Below are 23,430 nucleotides of genomic sequence, written 5' to 3'. Positions count from 1 at the left end.
AGTGATCTTAGTGATGGAGAGTTTGGGATTCATTCCCTGTAGCAGTTTGAGGACATCCATGTCACACAAAGTTGTCTTATGCAGCAAGTTGTTCAGTCGTAAGCTGCTTCTGCCAGTGACTTTGTTTGTGGGAAAAAATAATCTGGCTGTGAGAACTAGACTTATTTTGAAGTAATTGGCAAGAACTGTGTCTGTGATCCCCAATCTAAGCTTTTTCCAGTCACTTTGGAGAGATTAGATGTCTCTTAACATCATCTTACCAGCAGTGAAGTTACTCCAAAAGGACTCCTTTAATCATATTAGTTTCGCTGCCATCACCCCGTCTTCAGATTCTTTCTTCTTTCCTAATAGAACCAAATCTCCTTTTGCCATCTATTAGGTCCAACGTTAATGCTCCTTTGCATATTAATCAATGTTACTTTACCTATAACATTCAGCCCACTGTCTTTTGGCTCCCTAGTCTAGAATCTGAAGGCTCAGAGCTGTTACTTTTTCCCTGTGGCAGTAGAAAATGTTATATTCTATTTCATTTTCTGATGGCTTTGTGTTAGAATTACTGAACATAGAATGAAGTAAAGCAGAAAGATGTAACAGTTGATTCAGGAATTGACTTAGTCTCTATTTTGACTTGTAATATGATTTATGGATGAATTTTCCCTGTATTAGAAGAAGTTAGCCTTGGATTCCTATCCTAAATATTTTATCAAACTTTTAAGGAAACTTCTGAGAAATGTAATATCTTAGTTTCACTTATACTGGGAAAAAGAAGTGTAAGGAAGTTCGACTTTTTTGTTGTTGTTATAAAAAATCAGGGGGGAAAAAAAAGAGGGTGGTAGTAAAAGGGGAATGAGCTTTTAGGAGGAGCTCTCACAGATTAGAAGATAAATGTTACTGTTCCAGGCAGGACTTGCATTGAAACAGCTATTAAAAATCCCAGATGCTTTATATGTTTAAGAACTCAGAGCGTATCATGCTACAGAAATTGTGGCTCTTATCCTCACTGACAAAGCATTTCTTGGTTAAATAAAAGCCAGACTATCATTTTTTTATGATCTTGAGGTGAAATTATTTTCTGAAAGAATTATAAAAGTATATCGTAGGTTATAATTATATACTAAAATATACTTTACATTTTTAGTCTGTGTACAGATTTAATAAAAAATTAAACATGTAGAGGAAAAGATCAGAAAAGGAAGGAAAGGATCTAGTGCAGATTACACTATAGGAAACATATGTTTGAGATATTGCTGTTAGAGCTGAAGTATGTGGCCTGTGTTATACTTCTGTATACAAACGATGTTCTCATTCCATCTCCACGCATACACACAGAAAACTTTACCTTTGACATAGAGGGAAATAATGCCAAGGAGTAATTAAGAAAGCATGGAAGCTAAAGTCAGCCCTGAGATATGTTTCTGAGGTGGTTAATATTATTTAATGCATATTACAGCTGTGATAGTTGAAGAACGCAAGGGGAGGTTTGAGGGGAGACAGCATGGCTTTTATTACACCATGTAGGTTAAATAGTTTGAAGAAAACAGGCAAAATTTCAAGCCTCAATTTTTCTCTCTCAGATCACAGCATTTATAACAATCTGTCTTGGGATATTAATGTCCAAGGCAGTATATCTGATAGTCACTCATTTCCCAACTTTGGTCAGAAATGAATGTTTCTTTTTCAAAGATTTGTAGTAATGTGGTTCTCAGAGACTGCAAATAGATGGTTTAGCTAAATACAGACAGTATATTAAAATGTCTGAATAAGAAAAATTGTAGCTGGAGAGAGAGATCAGTTCAGAGCTCTAGAATCAGTAACTGGTGTTCCAGGGCAATGGGATCTTTAAATATACAGTAATTTTTATCAGATTTTCTCATGAAACCTTTAATAAGCTTGAGCTGAATCCCCTACATCTGTTCAGTGGAACATACATTTCTCATCTCATTATTATCACATTCTGTATTAAAGAATTCCAAGCAACTGCAAAGTTACTTGTGAAGCAGGGAGGAAAAAAGGGAGAAATACTTTGTGAGTTTTAGTGAAAGTGCTCATTTTCAGAATTACATTTATGAAGGAAAACATACATGTGCTTGCAATGTCCTACATGGCAATTAGCTGCAATTCCACCAGTTTCATGTCCACGTGCAGTGTCCTGCACTTCAGCTAAGAAGCTGCAGAAGAAATGCAGTTAGAAAAGTAACTAAGAGGAGTTATGTGCAAGTGTAAATCTACAGGAATAACCGTACACCTGCTGCTGCTGTAGAGTAGCAATGTGTATGCTGTGTACTTGAGGAGTAACACACCTTTACCACGTGCACCTTTCATTCCTCAGCCTTTCAAGTGCCTCCGTGGAGGGCAGGCTCTGAGCTGGCTCCCAAGGACCTCTGATCACTTAAAAGATGGTTGTGGGTTCTGAAGACTCTGTCTTCAGTTTTGAAGGTTGTGTGTCTTATCTATAGTGTGTTTGTAGAGTCTTAAGGGTTCTCTGCACCAGCCTGTGTCATCCTCTCTCGGCGTGCTCCAGTTCCCTCACCCAAAGGACACTCTTTGATACGTTCCTGGTGCACGTTATGACAAAATACAGTCTGAAATCTGTAGCAGAGATTGATAAATGATTGATGATACACTAACATCTAATTAAAAGGTTGCAGGTCATTTCTTAAGGGCAAAGGGAAAAAAAAAAAAAAAAAACAACAAAAGGCATGGCATTATACATATTGATTATATACCACAAACTAAATTTCTTCACCTTTGGGGGCAACCTTTCCAAAAAGGTACATCTTGCTCCATCCATGATTTGGGCAAGGGGGAGCTGTGTTTAACTGCACCTACAAAGAGGAGAAGAGCAGTAAGAGAGACCAAGAAAAGAGATAGAGAATCCTCCCAGCCTGCTCCCTACCCCAGCTAACAGCTTGTCTGAGAAAATCAAGTGGATTTAGTTTTGTAGTGTTCTTGGGGTGTTTGTTTCTTTGTTTGTTTTACTTTGTTTGTTCTTTATTTCAGGTTATCTGTGACATGGAGAACCAAATCCACAAGCTGAAGGAAGAGCTGATTCAGGTCAATGCTCAGCGGACGCAGCAGCTGCTGGAGCTGAATGGTCAGTGGGAAGAGCAGAAGCAGAGGACAGCTCGGGACCACGAGGCAGCACTGAATAAACTGAAAGTGGAGGCGGAGAAGATGGCATTAGACCTGAAAAAGATACACGCGGCAGAAACGGAGAAAGCCTTGGACAAGGTAAGAGGTTCACACAGGGCTGCTTCTCGTGGCATGGCAGAAGGGGAGCAATCACCCCAAAAGTCAGAGAAGCAAAGTTTCACTGAGGAAAAGTGTTTAGAGGTCACTCGAGTTGAAAAAACAGATTGGATGCCTCCGTCACGGCAGGAGGGTGGAAAGTTTTGGAGGTCTCTAATGAAAGGCTTCTCTTGGCACGTGCGGAGGCCGCGGCCGTTCCCAGGTATGCTGCTGGGGCAGCACCTTCCAGCCCTGGGGAGTGGGGTCCTTGTGACTTTAAAAATCTGGGTGATTTCAAAGGCAAAGCCAGCCAAGGACTAGGCTAATCCCTTTCCTTTGCTGGAAGAGATGGAGTCGAAAAGGCGGTTCTGTCTTACCAAGGTTTTTCTCCCTCAAAAAGAGGGTGAGTTCTTAAGGAAGGAGAAGCTCAGGCTAAAGCTACAAGGAAATTGGGTCTAGCTGCTAACAATGGTTGGTCTGCATTTGCCTGTGTGCATCAGGTGAGCAAGGACTGTGTGGAAAGCTTGAAAACAGAAATTGTTTCAGATACATCAAGACTTCACTCCCCATTCTGTGCAGTGGGGTCTCTGCCTGCTCATCAGCGCTGGCTGAGCATCCCCTCGTGCCAGTGTCTTGAATTCAAGTGTTTCACCACGTTAGAGATGACAGGAGCTAAACCATGTGAGTTTTATTTCAAAAGCTAAACTAAAAAAACCCTACTTAATATTTATGGTAGACCCTGTGTATATGTAAGCAGATAGTTGTTGAAGTATCTTTTTATATGCCTTAATGTAATAAATCATACATTTTATTGCAAAGCGATGTACAGTGGCACAAATTAACAATCTGCCTATACTGCTTGAACAGCCTTTGTGAAAGTGACAGTTCATTTACCTGCGTCAGGTTCTTGGTCTGTAATTTTAAACAGCATTTGGAGGATTATGTTGGAAATCAGCCAGCCTGAAGCCATTAAAATGGCTGTGATCAACAATTCAGAATCTTTTCTGAATGTAAGGAAAGCTCCGCTTGGCATAATTATTTAAAGCCAAGGTCACAGAAAGTATTTAAACCTTTGAAATTCATCATTAAAGGATTAATTTTAACTCAGGAAGACATTGTCATTTTTGCTTAAAAATGGAATTTGAATCTCAATTCTTTTCTTTCTTTGATCTTTTTTTTACATGTGTAGTATAGCAAAAGAAAAGTTAACTTCTTTACATCCTCAAATTAAAGTTACAAATAATCCTTCATAGAGCAATATCTTTAATAGTCTTGAATTGTCGTTTCTGTCAGAAATATTTTTTTTGTTTAGATTAAGTAACTCACTGTGTTCAAATCCAAAATAATGCCGGATGCAGCACCTTTTTTTTTTTTTTTTTTAAAAATTACTAATTTTAAGCTATATTAACTGCTATTTAATTTTTTTTTTTTTAATTTAACCTACTTCCCTATTTTTACCTCTAATCAGAAGAGCACATGTTGAGTAACAGATAGGAGAAAAACAAATACCTCTGTTGGGAAGTCTTTCACAGCCATGTGAGAATACTTTGCACTACCTACCTTCAAATCACCATAGACCATTCTGCTTTGTTTCTGTCTTCCAAATGTAGACCTGTGGAAATTGGTCACCGAGTCCAGAAGTCAAAGTAGCTTAGGGGGAAAACTCCATTTAAAGCTCAAAAGTTACAGTTTCAGCTAAGTTAGTACAAATCTTGATCCTATTCAAGTTCAGAGAACTTTGATGAAGGAGATTTTTATCCAAGGGAAGGAAAAAAAGGTGTCTTAATTGCAGTATGAGTCTTGAAATTGTTTTTTTAAAAATTTTTTTTTTTTTTCTAGTAAATCTTGTCACCCTGAAATTTAGGACAATATGGGAGACAAATTTGGCCTCTAAGTTAACTTTTTTTTCCTGCCACTTCTTTAAAGATTGCTTAAAAATCCAAGGGGAAGCTGAATTTCAGTGTTAAGTCTTGGAACAGATGACTGTTCAGGTATTCTGAAGGTCAGTCCATTACCAAGTGACAGATCTCATTCCTCTGAGGTCTCTTTTGTGAGTAATACTGATTTTTGTGTGGAGTGCTTTGTGCAGTTTTGGACTGTTCTTCATGTGGACATGATGAAATGCAAAAGAAATGGCTAATACTTAAGTGAAAAGAAATATGGAGGTAGAAATGGGTAGGTGGACATATAGGATTTCTATGATTCATATTGTATCTCCCTCCCCATAGTCCTGCTGCAGTGGAGGTGGGAAGGGGGAGAGTGAGGGACAAAGACAGAGGAGCAATTTTCATTGTGAGACCACTAGACATCTAAATATTTCTTGTATTTTGTAGACAGCTTTTCAATGTGTAAGGACACAATTTAATTTAGTGAGGCTTACAGTCTTCTGTCGCTTAAAGATCTCAACTTTAAAGCCAGCATGTTGTTTATTGAAATGTTTTAGTTGATTCATTTGGGTAATGATCACAGCATCCAGTGCCAGAAAGTTGCTCAGTAAACATAGTACGATAATGTTTTTGAACCTGTGATTCTAAAAGCAAATACCTTTTGACAGTTAGTGAATCTCTCAATCAGGAATGATAGATGGGAACATACTGAGCAGATTGCCACGTGGGGCTGTGTAACCTGTGCTGCAGGAAAATTGCACCTGGTGTCTGTTGTGGAAATAACAATAATAAAGGGAAAAGTCCATCATTTTTCACTGACCTTCCCTGTTGCAGCTATGATTTTCAATTAACTACTTTCTTGCACATGATGAGTAGTGTTGAACCTGGTGTGGAGCAGTTGGGCACCTCCAAGACCTTTCTGTGCCAAGTGCTGCCCCTTGAGCTGGTGGAGAAGGTGACAAGGACTCTACGTGAACTGTGATCAGAAGACTTCTGTAAGCAAGGTCCTTATCACCAGCCTGGTATGGAGAAATGGAGCTGAGGGTGGTACAAGAGCAGCTCAGCATGTGCTGGGTAATGTGATGCAGAGGTTCTCTCTGGAACAAGACCAATCTTCAGCCTTACTTTCTGCTAGATCAGGTGCCACAGCCTGATCACACACAATCACCTCATTGCTCACCTTTTAAGACATAACATGATAGCTGTATCAGAACACAAAATCACCTAATCAGATAAAGATAGCAAATTTTAATGTCCTTAAGGTCACATAAGCCATGCTGGACATAAATCAGGCAAAAATTCAAGATGATGGCATAGAGAATTTGAAACAGTACTTATCATGTTCTTAGGACTTCAGCACTTTCACAATCTCTGTTATCTGTCTGTAACATAAAAATGCCTTGAGAATATCTCCAAATTATTTCTTGTCTATTAATTAAGGAATCTTAGCTATTTCAGAAGAACACTCATATTCAATCATAAAGATTTTGATTAACTTTTAAAGTATAGATTTCTTTGGCTCGCATTTTATTATATCAAGTGATTATAGCATTTTCTGATGTGATGATTTTTTGTTTGTTTTTTTTTTAAGTCATGCTCAATGAAACATAAACTACTTAAGAAATATGTTAAAGAATATGTAGAACTGTAGTTAGGCTCCACGGGTGCCTCGTTTCAGCAGGGAGGGAGGTGTGCTGGAGGTTGCATCAGCAGCACTTACTGCCTGAACACTAACCAGCCAGGTGTAACGGATGGTACAAAGCTTATGAGCATTTTCAGGTTGGCCAGAAATTACTAAAAGCAAGAGCCAAACTGCATTTCTAAGTGCGTGCAGATGTGAAGCTTGGCTAACCCAACTGTTTGTAACGTTCAGCTGTGGTATTTTCTTGGCAAAGAAAATGAGTGTTCAGAAAACTTGACCCGAGCAGATCAGTAGACATGCTAACAATGCTCAGAGGAAGCAACCTTGGAACACTGAAAATATCTCATAAAAAGCTCTCTTTGAACAGGACACATGAGTAAATTAGAGTGGGAGAAAAAGGGTTGGGTAATTTTTTTTTTTTTCCTTTCTCTAAATAATTTTCAACATTTAGCTTTTTATTGACTTGTTTCTATATTTAAATGGATGTTTTGATTCATCTTTATGCAGGTTCCAGGAACATCTAATTCCTTTTCAGTGCTGCTTTTCTTGTGGAGAAGTAATTTACATTTTTGTGTATTGACTGTACTGAATGCACTTGATATTTGATTACAGGATGAAACTGTAGTCAAAAAAAAAAAAATAGACTTGAGCACTTTAGTTTCTGGACTGCAATTCTTTCTGATTTCAGTTGTGAAACAGTTCACTCTGTAAGGTGGGACTCCAGGGTGGCGTGGAACTTGGCCAGAGCTGTGCAAATTGTAGCAGTTAGTTGTAGTTGTTAGTTGTTTCTCTGAGATCTCTGTTATGTTAAATCAAACCTGACATTTAGCAATGTTTTCTAGTCTATACCTGTTACAATCACTCCACCTTTGGAGAGAAGTCCACATAAAACTGAAATGCCTGAAGAATTCAAGGTCAAGGTCATTCTGAAAGTGGCCACTTCCTTGACTAACTATTCTACATAATAGATAGTAATAAATTTTTATAATGAGGCTTTTTAAAAAAAATCTGCAGAGAGTGTGCTATAATTGGATACTTAATTTTTAAACAACTTCTGCTTGCATACATTTCGCAAATAACGTCCTGATAACATGCCCCATGGAGCATTTCAGTCCTTCCTTTAGCATCAGGCTTTGTGGTGCTGGACTGATTAATGAGCAAGTACAGCCCGAGGAGGAGGCAGTCCAGTTGGATGTACTCCTCAGGCATATTTCATACTGCATATGGGGGAATAGCTTTAATTCACAATATCTGTTCTGGCACTGTGGTAAATACTCATCATACAGATGATGTCACACTGTTCAGCACTGGCAAAGAAACAAAAGATGAAGGGAGAGAATATGGCATCTTCAGAGATTCAAGAGAATACTCCAAGAGAATACTCTATTCAAAATACTGTTTTCCCTAAGCAGTTAAGTAACCTCAGCCCATAAAGCATAAGCATTGCATGCTTTCCATTAGCTTACTTTGTTAAATACTGTCTTTCTCATCTTCTTCTTCTCTGCCAATTCTACATTCCATGAACTACCAAAAATGGTTCCATCTCCATATCTAAAACCTGGAAACGAGACCATCTCTGCAGCAATTCTGTAGGTTCCTGCTTTGACTTCTTAGCATAATGGAGCCTTTGATCTGAATGACACCTTTCACTTCATTAACTTGGACACTAATAGCCACAGTATAGATAACTCCATTTCTGTGAGCATCTAGATGAACTATTTTCACACTCCTTGCAGCAATACTCTGGCTATTTACGTGTGGTCAAATAGGTCAACCATAAAATGCAGTCTTGTATTCTTCCCAAGTATAATGATATCATTAAACTGGTGTCTAATTATAATGTAAATGTATGTTTTTCTCCTTGCTGAATGTGTTCAGTTGTTGTATATTAGCCATTTTTGGAGACTAACATTTAAAAATGTTTTGTTTAAATCTATTACATAATTTCTTTTTCTGAGGCCTTAGCTGTGAATAATCTAAACAGCCTCTAATTCTTACCAAGAAGAGCTGGATTGTCCCTGAGTCTCTTAACTTTTTTCATTGTAATCTGAGAACTATTGTCTATTATATTTTCTCTCTGTTCCAGAGTAGCAATATTTTTGTTGGTTTTATGTTGTAGGGTCTGTGTACCTTTACTTAAATTTGATTCTTGGATGTTTCTAACATGGTGGTAGTGATTCACCAATTAATATTATTAAAAATGAGCATAACACTTTGGCTTTGTTGGAAAATATTGCCAAAAGCCTAGAAAAACAAGAAAAAGAAATTTATTTTAAAAAGAGAAAGGATTTGTATAGCAAAATTAATGTATGTTAGCTTAAGAAGTACAGATTGTTTAATCTGTCTTTATAGTATCTTTACAGCAAATCTTGCAATAAAATGTTGCTCACAGATCAGAGGAGAAAGCCAGTTTCCTATGTCCCCTTTTGCACTGCTCCTTCTTATTCATCTGAAGAAAAAGAAAGATGATAGTGGACCAGGAACATGGTCACAGGAATTGCATCATCCCTTAGGGGAGCCATTTGGAAGAGTCTTCAATCAACAGAGCCAAACATGAAGAAAAATATGGTAGAATAATCTCAGGGATATTTCACTCAAGTGAGACTAAACAGAATTTAGTTTTCTCCCTACTGGAGATATTTCAAAGCAATAGTCTCAGTTATTCACAGAGAGTTACTCTTGCTTCTGCCTCCTTCAGAAAACAAACAAACAAAAAAATTAAAAAAATGAAATAGCTCAGAAAAACAAAGTAGAAGGCAACAGGTATGATTCTGCCCATTGATTGTACTTACAAATCTGGTTCCAGAGATAACCCAGAACAGTTGGCATAACTGTCACTGTGGGAAAAAAGACACACCCATGAACATTAGGATTACTTGTTACCATCTTTGTTAATGTTTGAAGAGGAGACCAAGCACCACATTCTCTGCAGTCACAAATAGCACTATAGGGTTAAACATTAAAATGGCTGATGCAATGCTGTTAAGAAATGAGAACCAGACAAGAGGAAGCATAATTGAGCTAAATGATAAATTATGACAAAATACAGAATTAAAACGAAAGCTTTCAACAGGGCAAGGACTGATTTAATTAAAATTAGAGCTCTATCATATGGCCTGTCTTTCAGCACACTATATTCCCTCCCTATCATATGAATTATAGTTAGTTGTTTGAGAAGTTTGGTTGGGTTTTGGGGGTTTTGATTATTTTAACCAGCAGGTATTAATCTAAGGTGCCTAAGAACTATTCACATGTGGGTTTTTTCCTTCTCTATCTCCTATGGTTTTTTTTTTCCCCAAGTCCATGTCCAAACACCACTTCTAGTTCTGCTGCACCAGGGCACACTCTTTTTCTCAGTATTTTCAGGCTGTAGCTTGGTGTATATTCATAAGATCAAGACTTGCAAAACCATGAAGATGGTGGATAAGGTGAATGCTGAATTGTTATTTACTCCCCAAGAACTTGGGCGGAGTTGCTGGAAACTAGTAAGAGATTGATTTAAAACTGGTGACAGAAGGTACTTCTCCAATCAACCGATAGAGAGCTGCTTGAGTTGATCTCCAGAGAGGTTGTGAAGGCAGATATTATCAGCAGATTCAAAAGGGATTAAACCATTTTATGAGCAGCATGTTCATGACAAGTCACTCATGGGAATAAGCAGGGATTTAACTCCCAACTTCCCTGAGCAAGGGGCAGGGTTTAAGCAGTCTCTGCAGGCAGCATCTGGAGGGGACAGTGGCCCATGGGCCAGGCTCTAGAGCCCGTACCTGATGGTTTTAGTATAGCTGAGGTTTCAGTCTTGACTTCCCAGGTTACAAAGGGCAGGAGGCTTCTCCAGTGGCAGAATAACTGTTCTAATTATTTTTTCAATAGTTTGCTGAGCCTTTCTTTGCCATCCAAACAAACTGTAACACACCAACTTTATCTTGCGATACACAATTGCTTATTATTTTAACTTCATTAAATATTTTTTAAAGCCCAGTTGAGTCATTACCTCATTCTCCTCTTTTTTTCCATGACATTGTGTACTGGAGAAGGCTGACTGCATGTAGGTACATTTTTCTCTAATTTACCAATTCCACTTATCTTTACATCCCAGGGTACATTATAACAGGAATAAAAACATTGGCTGTTTTCCAGAACAGGAGCTGATTGTAATGTGACATTGTGAGATTACTGGGTTTGGTTTTTTTTTAACAACTAGCCAATTCATTCTTAGGTTCTTTCAGAATTACTGAATGAATTCCATCTGGTCTGGGTGCAGCCAACGGGGAGAGGACAGATCCTACAACAGATACCCCATGACTGGATCCCAGTACCTGCAGCCATCACTGCTGGTTTCATGGTTTTGGGGCTCATTCATGGTTTTCTTTGTGCAAACAACAGTAACTGCTGTTTGTTACCTGGAATTAGTCAGCACTAAGTGGAAATTTCTCCTGCACCCCATGCCAGGAGCTCTACATTCCTTCTTTTCTGTAAAGTTCCTGGGATAATGCATCCCTTACACAAAGAATTTCTCAAGTCCTCCAAACCCAAGAGCCAGCACAAGCTGAAGCAAAAGCTGCCCCTTTGCCCATCACAGCCCTGTTTAGGTCAGTATTTGGATATCTGAATTCTTTGTTATACCTTTATTTAGGAAAAAATGCTCAAATTATCAAGACAAAATGAGTATAAAACATCTTTATTGTGTTTTTTAATTCTGGCACAATTTGAAGATATTGTTTACACTTAATTGCTCTTTATTTGTGTCTTTAATAGAAAAAAGCTGCAGGTGACTTATTTTTTCTTTTTCTTGGAGGGGAAGGAATGTTTGGGAAATACAGCAGGGCTAAAACAGTGTTATTAGTCCTTCTGAGTCTTTAATGTGAAGAAAGAAAAGTGTTCCAAAACGACTTGCTTATAGCTGCAGAACATGTCACAGAGTAAAACCCACCTTCATTAAATGAGTGAGAAAGAATTCTAATTGTTTTGAAGTTCTTGTGATCAGTCTGCATATGCTTCATTGTAATGTGATACTAAAGTGCCTCAATTATGATTTGTATATTTTGGTGCCAGAAGGTTTTTTTTCTTATGCTAAATTATTAAGTTCTGTCAGCTGCTGGGCTGTCATATAGAGATACAGTAAATCACATTATATTTTGTCATGGATTACACACAGCAATAAATTTGGGAACAGAGATCAAAGTAGTTTCACAATCACATCTGAGTGTAGGAGGGGTGTTTAACTTGTAGAAAATCTGATTTAGGTGAAACTGTTGCAGTTCTTGTGTGAATTTGAAATGAATTTGAGTGTTTGCTTGAAAATGAATAAGGTACAAATCCCAAAAGAGTTCTCCTGTATTTAGTTCCGAGGAGTTAATCCTGACCTACAGCTGCAGGATGGAGAACAGATAAATAATTAAACATTAGGAATGTTAAGAGTCTCGCAATGTCTTATTTATGTTTCTAATTGCTTTCATGATTGAGCAATATATTCCATTCTCTTTTTAATTGGGACTTTGCTGGACTTGCACATAGTTAGTCATCAGTGCAGTAATGCTTTCTGGCTCCCTGAAGCTGTCGTTCTTTTGGGGAAGCTTTGTTGTATTTAAAACTGCAAAAAGTAATCCAGCATAATCTTGCTAAGGAACACCAATTGCTTCAGATCATAGATTTGTTAAGGGATTTTGTCCTGGTTTCAGTGTTTGTCTTTCCAACTGTAGAAGCTTAGCTTTTGTTGTGCTCTTGTCTAATGATGTAACTTACTAAATACCAAGTTAGCTTAGCAACACCAACTCTTTCCTTTTGTTTCCAGTTTTCCTTCTTTTTAATAAAAAAGGTTCTGTCTCAAACTGATACATATGTAGGATTTTTCTCTAGTCATTATCTTTCTAACTCTTGCTTCTTGTTGCCACAAAACTCAACTTAAAACAGTAATGGCGAATCTAAAAAATAAAAATCTCATTCTTATCCCTTTATAGTCCTTTCAGGAGCCTTAGAGTCTCTCCTTGGCAAAAATCAAAGCATGTAAACTTTGCTGATATATAATGATAAAGCGCATGGCTCTCTCTGAAAGAATTGTGTATTATAAAGCTCCTGTGAAGCAATCTTTAACTGACTCAAATTGTGGATCAGTGTCACATCTCGGGGCCATTGTCTTTTATTTGTGGAGGAAACTTCAGCTTTGCCTTGCATCTTCAAAGATGTTCTTGCAGCCTATCCCTTTGTGATTTTACTGGGCGTCAGCTGTTTGGGTACCAAAAACATCTGGACCTGAGTGATACAAACTACTCTGTAAACTTCTTTGTGTTAAGAGTGGGAGAGAGAGAATGCACATGAGCAAGTGAGGTGCCCAGTATTTCTGGTGAATGAAGGCAGCTTGTAAAAGCTCAAATAATTCCTGGTGCCTGTTTTATTTGTTAAAGCTCTGCAAAGGAAAACGCCACCACTTTTGATACGATGTCTTAAACCCACTTTAAATAACCATCTTAATTTAGTTGGACAGAACAGAAGCAAACCAGGAAACATTAACAATTGTACTGCAGGAATGAATTTGTTCTGGAGCATATTTTGGCACGTGGCTGTGGGAAAACGAGGCTTCAGTCATGATGTGGAGAGTGTTGCAGCCTCAACATCTTCACTAGGTTTACTCAGCTGAGTGTTGAGCAGAAAAGGAATCTTGCCATAATGTGAAAGCCACCTGCCACTGAACTTCTCTGGCAAAATGTTACAGTTCACCTTCTGATTAGACAATAATTCGCTGCCTGTTCTTTGGATGCCTGACCCATCAGGACTGTCTTGTGTAAACTATAGTTAAGTTATCAAACATTTTCATGTGACAAACCTAGACTACCAATCTGGTTTTAAAACCATATATTTATGCAAGGCTTCTATTTTAGGCAAAATCGTGCATATGGTTTTAAATAAGGTGCCTGGCTCTCTGCAATATGGAAGAGAAATCAGTGTTAGTGATGCTGGGAAGTATTTAGATGCTCAGTAAATCCATTTAGATGAAGCCAGTAATTGCATGCTGGTGTAAGAATGGTACAATTTTGGCATAAGACCTCATGCAGCTGGAGTTTTTGGAAGGGTTAAATGTCTGTATTTCATTTCTTTAAACAATTTCAGAATGATTAGAAATACACTCTTGGTTTAAATGAAAATTAAATGACTATTAGAAATCTGTCTAGTGGGAGGTGTCCCTGTGCATGGCAGGGCGGTTGGAACGTGATGATCTTCAAGGTCCCTTCCAGCCCAGACCATGCTATGATTCCATGAAAAGACTGGAAATTGGAGTTTTCCTAAGGCACAAATGGCACAAGCAGTTTTTCAGTAGGCCCCCATTAAGCACAGAATTGGAGCATACTGCAGAAAGGCAATTCTCCATACAGGTAGTGTCAAATTCATTTCTATTCATTCTTGGATTTTTTCCCACTGAAATGTACTCAGCACATGAATGAGGTTCTTTTTTTTTTTTTTTTTCTCCTAAAGATATATGTTTAACAAAAAAAAAAAAATCGTAGAGCTACAGAAGTGGAATATTAACAGGATTTGTGGGTGTGCCCAGTTGGGATTTCTATCATTCATTTTCAAAACCCTTGAAGTCATTTGGTACTTGGCTAATTATTGTCTTAACATCATTTTGGATATCGAACTATTTTTAATGGCCTTTTGAGTGGCTCAAATTACACATTTGGACTGGTGTGCTATTTTCACTATTGCATGGAGATTCAGCTTTCCAGTTGGATTCTGACTGGTGGAGAGTGCAGGAGGAAGAACAAGAGTATTGATGTAGGAAGTCACCCACTGTCAGTGTTACAGGCACATAAGAAAAATCCATGTTTCAGGCTTTGAGGTTGAAATGGAATTTTTATGTACAATCAGATGAACTTAAAAGGTGATCTGCTAATCTCTGAAGTTTGAACAGATACTGTACAGAGTGTTTTAACATACTTAATAACAAAAATTGCTACAGTTAGCTATCCTGAAGGTCATTTTCTTTTGACATCTGTCAAATTACACAATCTTGAATTTTGGTACAAAGCATAATGCTGTCAAACTTAAACAGAAATATTCCAGAATGCGAGTGGTGTGTTGTTTTTTAAGGTAAATGGGCCCCATTTACATTAGTACTTTGATGTTAAATTCTTTGCTGCACATCAGAGAACAGTTGCTTCTTCCCTGGAGCAAGTTTTCTTTCTTCTCCTTCCCCCACCCTTCGATATTTTTTTTCTTTTATTTTTTTTCCCCCCTCTTTTTTTTTTTTTTCTTGACTTTGCTTACACTTTTGTCTAAGTAATTATGGAGGATCAGCTTATGTCTGGTCATCATTTAGTTAGGTGCAGGTATTTTGAAAAATTGTTACTTCCTAACTAGCAAACTAACCAGATTTCTTAAGTCTACTTTCCTTTTAATGAATATGGGTGTGTATGGATAACCCTCTGGTTTCTGAAAAGTGTGTTTGGTGGGGGTTTTGTTATATGTTCCTGTGTTGGGGAGACTGAAATAAAATTGAAACACTACTGAGTAAGTCACAAAACTGTAAAAATAGAACAGGATTTCACTCTGCACCTCTAGGTCTTAGAGATCTATCTACATTTGGGTTGCAAGAGTCAGTTTTCCTATGAATTTTACAGCATAATTGAAATAATTTAAACTTTCCATCCAAACTGAAACTTTCCATCCAACAACCCCCATTCCAAAGCTGGAAGATATGCACGGGTTCACCCCGTTCCAAAAAATTTCCAACAGCTGCATTTTCCATGAACATTCAAGATGTCCTGAGCGCTTTCATGGACGTTGATGGAGGGTGAAGTTGTCCATGTGCCTGCCAACCCCATGGTGCAGCTGGAGCTACTGTCCACATTGGAGATGGTCATACTGGTGGGCAGCCCTGGGGCTGCTTAGGGCATGTGTACTATTGAGTAGAACTAAAAGTCCCCTCTAATACATCTTATACTGTAAAAATAACATCTGAAAACTTGGTACTTAGGGTAGGACATGGTGTGCTTTTGCAGTGTGGTCTCACTGTGGATCATCTGTTCTTTTATTCTGTTCTGTTTCAGGGAAGGTAAAAAATGGATGTGTTGGAACAGCACCTATTAATTGAGATACTGCATCTGCAGTGCTAATACCAGGTTTAATTTTTACAGGCAGTGTTTTGTTCAAGTCGGTGCAGTTTTGCTCAGCAACCACAATATGATGCTTTAAGGCTTGTTACAGAATTATAGTTGGCTTTTAAAACCAATTAACTGTAACAAGGACATAATCTTTTTAATGCAAAAGTCCTCACTCTGTAATATAAAATAACTGCATGTAAAATTGTCATAATCAGATAATTTTAGCTAAAATATGTATTAACTGTGCGAAACTAAACAGTAGTTAATTTTTGAATCGGTGGAATTCTTCTATGGCTTATCCAATTTAAACCTTTTTATTGTAAAAATGGAGATTACAATTGATATTTCTGACAAGTTTTTGCCAAGAGTGAGTTTCAACAGCTACCTCTCTCACACGGAAAACGAGTTGAAGACCATTAACTGTATTTGCAGTGCTGCCCATTGCTATAAAAAGAGTTAGACTTTAATGAATACTGGCTGACCCTCCAAATGTTCACCTGCCAGTTGGATTCTTATTCATTATGTTTCTGAAATAACACGTAACGTGCAAGTGAGGGAATGCCCTTAAAATAATACAGAAGCAGCTTAAGCTTCATGCAAGGCATGAGCTGAGCAGCGTGTTACAAAAGGAGCCCAGGAGAGTGCTGCTGGTGTGCACCATGCCATTTCTAACCCCCTCCTTTGTCAAGACAGATGGAATATAAATCCTCTGTGATGTTCACTGTACACAGCTATGTGTATTTACTTTGCTGTAAGCCACTGCTTAAAAACAAACCCAAGGAAGAAGGTGCTTTTTGGTGTGTGGCATGCTGTGTGTGTGCCCCAGGGAGCAGGTTTGTGCTTCCCTGGACTGCAGATCAACAGCCTGGAGTCAAGAGATATCATTAAATGAGCCTAGTCACAGGTTTTAAAATGGGAAAACTTTTGTATTTCTGCAGCAAACAACAACAGTGGAAAAGAGTGTTCCTGTGCATCACCATGAATTAGATCTTTCCACTAACCTACAGAAACTGCCTTCTGCAGAGCTCTGCTGGTGGTACCTGTGCAGTTTGTGATGATGCAAGACCAGCATGATGTTACAGGTCTAGAGGGAAAAGCTGAAGTCAGCAGGTGTCCATAGTTCTTAGTGCCACAGGGTCCAAATAGACAGTTTTGGACAGGTAGAGCCAGTCTAAATGTATTTTTGCCATCTCTAGTGGAACATTTGGTAACTCAGGACTCCTGAAAAAAATCAGGACGGTTGGGACAGCAAGTAAATGCGAGAAGTTGTGGTTTGTTGATGACTGGGAGACAGCTTACCAATTTTTGCTAATTGGAATTTGTTTAAGCCATTATACAATGTTGTAATTGCCTTTAAATAAACTGATATTATATACTTTCTTTGCCTTCAGTTGGGAATAAACCACTAAAATTAAGCATATCTTTCTTTTGGATCACCTCTGTCATGTCTATCAGGGGTCATCCTGATTCTACTCAGTGTGAACAAACAAGTTTTAATTTGTTTATGGAAGTTATGAGTGGTTTTTTATTATTTATTGGGATTTCTTCTATGGGTTCAGGAGGTTATAAAGCTGCTTCTGTGAAAGATGAAGACTTTTACCCCAGGCAAGTTGAGTGAGAGCAGCTGTAATGTGATCTTCTTTGCAGTGCCTTGCTGACTGGTATCTCTCCCTTTCTGAGTAACAGCAATTTATACTAGTACTGTAATTTACTTTTTACTCTTTTTTCTCCCTAAACTGCCAGTTTCAGTCACTAGGATATGCTGTAGTGGTAAAATGTAATCTGAAGCTAGATGACTGTACTGTGGAAAGGGTGTTAACATGGGTCAGCCTGACTACAAAGAGGAATGTGGCACACACAGAGCTGTCTGGTCTCACTGCTTCTGTCTCCCTGCTCTTTTTATTTATGCAGCCCCACAATATGCCCTTAGAGTTTGTGGCACACTTAAATGGTAAACATAGAAGAAGTGGAATTTAAATTGTCTGATGCTCCAGAGTTCTTGTATATACTGTTTTAAACCAATATGTAGTGCCATTATTTATAACACAAAACAGCTAAAATGTGTCCTCAGAAATGAAGTGCAAATTTGATAATTGGTTTTGATTAACTTTTTTTTTTTTGGTAGATTTCTCCATACCAACAAACATATGAAATATAGACCTCCATGTGTTTCATAATCTTGGAATTTGAAGGGATTCAAGATCTTAAATAGCAGTATCATGTAAACATTAAGATTATTTTTAGCTGGCTGGGATATACTTCCATTAAGCTGCCCCATGCATAACTGCCTGGATTGTGGAGGATGATTCAAGCCCTATCCTGGGTGGTGATTTGCAAACACTCTCTGCAGCTTTAAGCTCCTGAATTTATAGTCCAGTAAAATCAATAAAACTTATTTGCTCAACTGAAATCCCTGGTGTTTGCAGAAATGGAGTGTCAGTCCTGCAGCTGGATCCAAGCAGGGTTCAGAGGCACTGGGGGGGCCCTGTGGCTTCTGTGGTCCCCCAAAACAGGCGCTGGCCCACGGGCAGCTGAAGGAGCATGTGTCTGGGGCTGGATGCTGTGCCGTAAAACTAGGGACGACAGATCAAAGATTTGAACACGAGGTCAGATTGATTTTGAAAACTTAATCAGCTTAAATTTGCTTCAGAACTCAGCTTTGTGATATTCTGTCCCCCTAAGAAAATATTTTTCTTAGACACCTGTCCTCCGATTTTAGAGCCAAGAACATGAGAGCGCTTAGCAGTTCATCTGAGGACAGTGTTTTGGGGCTGGTCTATCAATATAATTCTGTGGCACTTTGCAAGAAAAATATTAACCAGAATTGAGTCCTGAAATTAAATTGAATTTATTAATTATTATTGAATTATTTCTGAAATCAAATTATTTTAAGAAAAAAAACCTTAAGAGCTATTTTTCCCGAGAATTGTAGAAATATTTAGCAGTTCATCTGAGGACAGTGTTTTGGGGCTGGTCTATCAATATAATTCTGTGGCACTTTGCAAGAAAAATATTAACCAGAATTGAGTCCTGAAATTAAATGGAATTTATTAATTATTATCAAATTATTTCTGAAATCAAGTTATTTTAAGAAAAAAACCTTAAGAGCTATTTTCCCCATGAATTTTGGAAATATTTGCTTATGGATTTCAATATGACAAAGCAGCCTTTTCAGTTTGGTTTATTGTTTATCTTTGAGTTTAAAAAAAAGAAAAAAAAAAAAAGCTCAGAGAAGGAAAGAGCTGCATGCCCCAGAGCTCCTGCTTAGTTCAGCTGCGTGTTGGGTCGATTTTCAATGTAATCACCACCTCTGAATAGGAAGGGACGTTCAATGGGACAAAAGGCAGTTGCAGACACCAAGCTGAGACACGAAGTCGTGGTCTCCATGTCATGTTGTACCCCGGCAGCCCCTGCCTGGGACTTTCTCCTGGCCCTTTTCCCTCTGTTTAGAAACAAAGTCACCCTGATAAACTTGTGTGTGCGTTGCCTCCTTCCACACTCACACTCTCTTTTCTTTTTTTTTATTTTTTTTTAATCAGCAGAAGTCTTTATGTTTTCCTAATAATTGGCAGCAGAGGTACAATTTCTCCCTTCTTTCGAGCGATGAATCGTTGGCCCGAGATCAAAGGCGAGGCCTGGCGGTTTTTTGGCTGCCACAAAAGGGCGTTGGAGCTGGCGCGGGGCCCGGCCGCTCGGCGATAGGCATGTGGACGAGGTGCCAAGCGGAGGGGTCGGTGGCAAAGTGTCTGTACACGTCCTTCATCCCAGCTAATCGGGCTGCCCTTTGTGTGTGTCTCAGGCAAGCAGCCGGCTGAAGCAGACTGAGAAGGAGTACGGCCAGAAGCTGGCGAAATCCTCGCAGGTAGGTGGCGAGGAGGAACCTCACGTGAATCCGTTTCGTTTGGGAATTTGATGAAAGGTGTAATTACTTCTCCTCTGAAGTGCAGGTCTTGAGGATCAAGAGAAGCCGTAACAGTTTTCCAAATCAAACATCCTGTGTCTTTCTTGCAGATTTTAACCTTTCAAAAAACACCGAGCGTTAAGCTGACTTGAAAAAATGAGTGGTTTTTTTTAAATTCTAAACTTCACCCTTTTCATCTACTTTTTCCACCTCCTGAGGACCCGGGAAGACTGAGCCCTCAGTCACCATGAGGTGTCCCATCAACCAGCACATCTCGTTGTCCTGGTTTGGGGTAGAACGGGACTAATTCTGTTCAGTGATTTTACTTTTCAACAGCCAGAGCTTGCATTTTGTGTGTTGAGGTGGTGGTTGCCCACACAGCTCATGGCAGGCCACAGGCCCAACTGGGCCATCATGGTGTTTATTGTTGCTCCCAGCCAGTCCAGCCTTTCTGTCCAAAATAACACTTGAAGGAATGCCAATGTCCTAAAAGCAAAGTGGTTTTGACTTGAGTTATTGTTCTTCAGAGTAGTCGGCAGATGAAAATGTGTTGAATTTACATATATACTTTAAAATGATAAGACAGGATGGGTTTTTTAATATTTCAGCTTTCAGTTTGATTGACAGGTAGTACTGAAGTGTGAAAAATGATGGAGATGCAACCAGAAGTTAAGCTTTTAATAATAAGAAAATTGCCACGAGGATTTATGTGGAGGTGTCATTCTTCTCATTCCTCCCAACCAGAGCAGAATGACAGCCTTTTACTTGCAAAATGTTTTCACCAATAGCAATGAAAGTCTAATATTATTTTAAGATCAATCAAAACGCTGCAAAGAATGATTTAGAAGCCTCCAAACTAGGCAGAGATGATCAGCGAGACAATGACAAGAAATTGCAAACTTTATTACAAGCACTTTAAAATATTTAAAGCTCCTGATTTCAGCTTTTCAGCTGCCTTTGAGTATCATTGAAAAAATTGTCCAAAACTTTGGCCTTACTTATTTCAGTGAAATTTCATTGGACTACCACATTTTTCACAGCACATTTTTAAAATTTTTTCCAGAATCATTGTTAAATATATTTTTATACTGTATTTTTAAAACCTACTGTGTATTTTCTGCACGTTTATTTGCACACAGAGAGGTTGTGGGGTCTCCATCCTTGGAGATACTCAAAACCCAACTGGACATGACTCCTGAGCCACCAGCTCTGGGTGACTCTGCTTTGAGCAGGTCCCTCTCACCCTCACCAATTCCACAATTCTATGATAAATCAGAGAGAATGCTTTCCTAAATGCCTTTTAGAGTAATTTGTTGAGAGCCTTATCTATTAAAGAAAGAAAGAAGCAGCAACAAAAAAAAAAAAACAAACTATTATTTTTATCTTGCTGTCTGAACCTGAATAGCAGAAAATTGCTAAACCTCAAAAAAATAACATCTGATGTGTGGCAGCCTGAAGGAAGATCTCCCTTTCATTGCTGCCTCTGTTTTACCTTTTGTCATTGTCATTTTTATGCTATTGTCATACCTGGAGAGTGTAATCAAAAGTCAGCCTCCCTGTGCCAGACAGTTTAGTGTCAGAACAAAAATGGATCTTGGTCCTTTCGTTAAAACCTGATGGACTAATTTAAGCATTTGTGAATTTTTGAAGAAGGGGTGAGGGGAATTGCTGTAGTTGTTACGGTGGGAGCACCTCCATAGCGTAGTGCAAGGTAATAACTGTTTAACCTAAATCCCATAAGAAATTCTGTCAGACTGAAACATATTGGCCTGTAGAAACGTTTCCAATTTGAGATTTCTTTTAGTGTTCAGCAAAGCATTGCTGTAGCTCCTACACTGTTCTCCCTACTGGGGAGAGATGGACCCAGGAACAAGCGCTGGCATTCCCCTGCAGACACAACCCCTACACCATATGGCAGGGCTGTTTGGCACAATAAAGGAGTTTCAGCCTGATGTCTGAATTTCTTTACTTTTGTGGGTTTGAATCAAATCCCTGAAGTTACTTGAACATAGGTTTGGGGTTTTTTTTGTAGCTCAGTATTAATGGTAGGTCAGTTGCAACTTTTCTTGTGGTCACGTTGCTGACAACATCTGTCTAATCTTACTCTCTGTGGCCTCTTGGAACATTCACTTTTAACACCCACACAGAGAAGATATTTCAAGAAATTTGCTCTGAAGTTTATACAAAGTAAACAGATTTTTTTTTTTTTCTCTGAAAAGAACTGCACAAAGCAGATCTCACTCCATCAGTTCATGCTGAAACTTCCTTGTGTGCATTTCAGAACTCTGCACTTCAGAACTCCAGGATCTTAACCCAGTAAAAGCTTTAAATTTCACTTTTGTGAAAGGGCTTGTTATTTTGTTTTCTTTTTTGAAAGTGACAAAATGGAACATACACAAAGTGCTTTAGGTTTGCATGGCAAAGTTATTTTAATAATTTATATGATCCATCATTTTCTCCTGCTTTCTTACTGCATGTCACACACCTAGCAAAGCCAAATTTGTGCAATTTGTGTCATGTAAATGATGACCTAAGTTGCAAAACCAGTGATACTGCTGAATTCTTCCTAAACAGTTACACCTAGCCAGATGATCTCTAAACCTTGGCCCATGGATCTCATTGAGAGTGGAGAACCTTTCTTTTGATAGATACATAGTCTTTTTTAATATGTATTTGGTTTTAGAAAAGAAATGCAGAAATATCTATGTAGGATTTACTCATACTCTGTGTTACCCTTCAGGGTTTTCAGGTAGTAAAACAGAAAAAAATTTCACAGTAGAGTTTTAATCAGTTCTTTTCCCCTTCCCCAGTAATTCTAGTGCTTTAATTTAGAGCACATCTTATTATTCTGGTCCTGTCCTAGGAGTAGTTTCAAAGAAAATTTTTTTCCTAAAAAAATGTGGCTTTAGTGTCATTAAATGTTCCTCTACCAATGAGGAGGCCTTGCAAACACCCATGTCTGAGCACTCAGGTAGCCCCTCCCTGAACTGCCTGTGTCCTGAAGTGCTTTTAGAACTGGACTATATTACACTGCTACAGCAGCTTAACCTTCAACTTGAATATATACATTAAAGTCAGTGACTCCCCCATATGTTTAAGTGCTTTGCTGGGTGATGACTTGTATGTCAGCATAAAGTTCTGTAAATCTGCTGGACGGATCATGGTTAGTTATGACTTTCCACAGGGATAAAAAAGGTGAAACAAGTACATTTCAACAAATTGTGACTGCATCATGCATAAGGTCTAGTTTAAGGGTCCTGGATGCTGAATCAGGTCCCCAGTGTATTGCTCAGCAGAACATGATTCTTTCAGCACCTCAGAAATTTTGCTATCAAGATTAAATTTCAGTTCAGTATGTAAATTTGGGTGTTTTTCTTCTCTGCAGTATCAAGCTATAAAGCGCTCTAGAAAATGAACCTAACCATCACTATGTAAATTTGCAGCACTGGTTTCAGTGCAGTGGAAGGCTGGAAACGTGCTCAATTTTGGAGATCACAGATGTGCTTTGTTCTCATGAGTAAATATTTTGGAATGTCATAGTGGAAAACCCTTCCAAATATTTTGTGTTCAGCAGTTTTTGTCATTCACAGCCTTACTAGATTCCTTTTTCTCTGCGTGGAGTTTCACGCTTGCTAGGGTGTAATATGTTAATTTGAAATAGTTAGCTTGCACAGC

General features: G+C 38.5%; 1 protein-coding gene across 1 annotated transcript in view; it reads left to right on the top strand.

The window, feature by feature from the left end:
- CEP112 (centrosomal protein 112kDa) overlaps nucleotides 1-23,430 on the top strand; it is a gene marked incomplete at its 3' end in the record, with an annotated part of 166,492 nt that overhangs the window by 101,863 nt on the left and 41,199 nt on the right. The window contains exons 20-21 of the mRNA XM_008941196.1: nucleotides 3,001-3,231; nucleotides 19,654-19,716. Coding sequence (XP_008939444.1) covers nucleotides 3,001-3,231; nucleotides 19,654-19,716 — 294 coding nt within the window. The remainder of the gene's footprint in view (nucleotides 1-3,000; nucleotides 3,232-19,653; nucleotides 19,717-23,430) is intronic.

Source organism: Merops nubicus, unplaced genomic scaffold (genome assembly GCF_000691845.1).
Source record: "Merops nubicus isolate BGI_N331 unplaced genomic scaffold, ASM69184v1 scaffold1085, whole genome shotgun sequence".
In the NCBI taxonomy this organism is placed as follows: Eukaryota; Metazoa; Chordata; class Aves; order Coraciiformes; family Meropidae; genus Merops; species Merops nubicus.
This window is presented reverse-complemented; position numbering and strand designations above follow the sequence as displayed.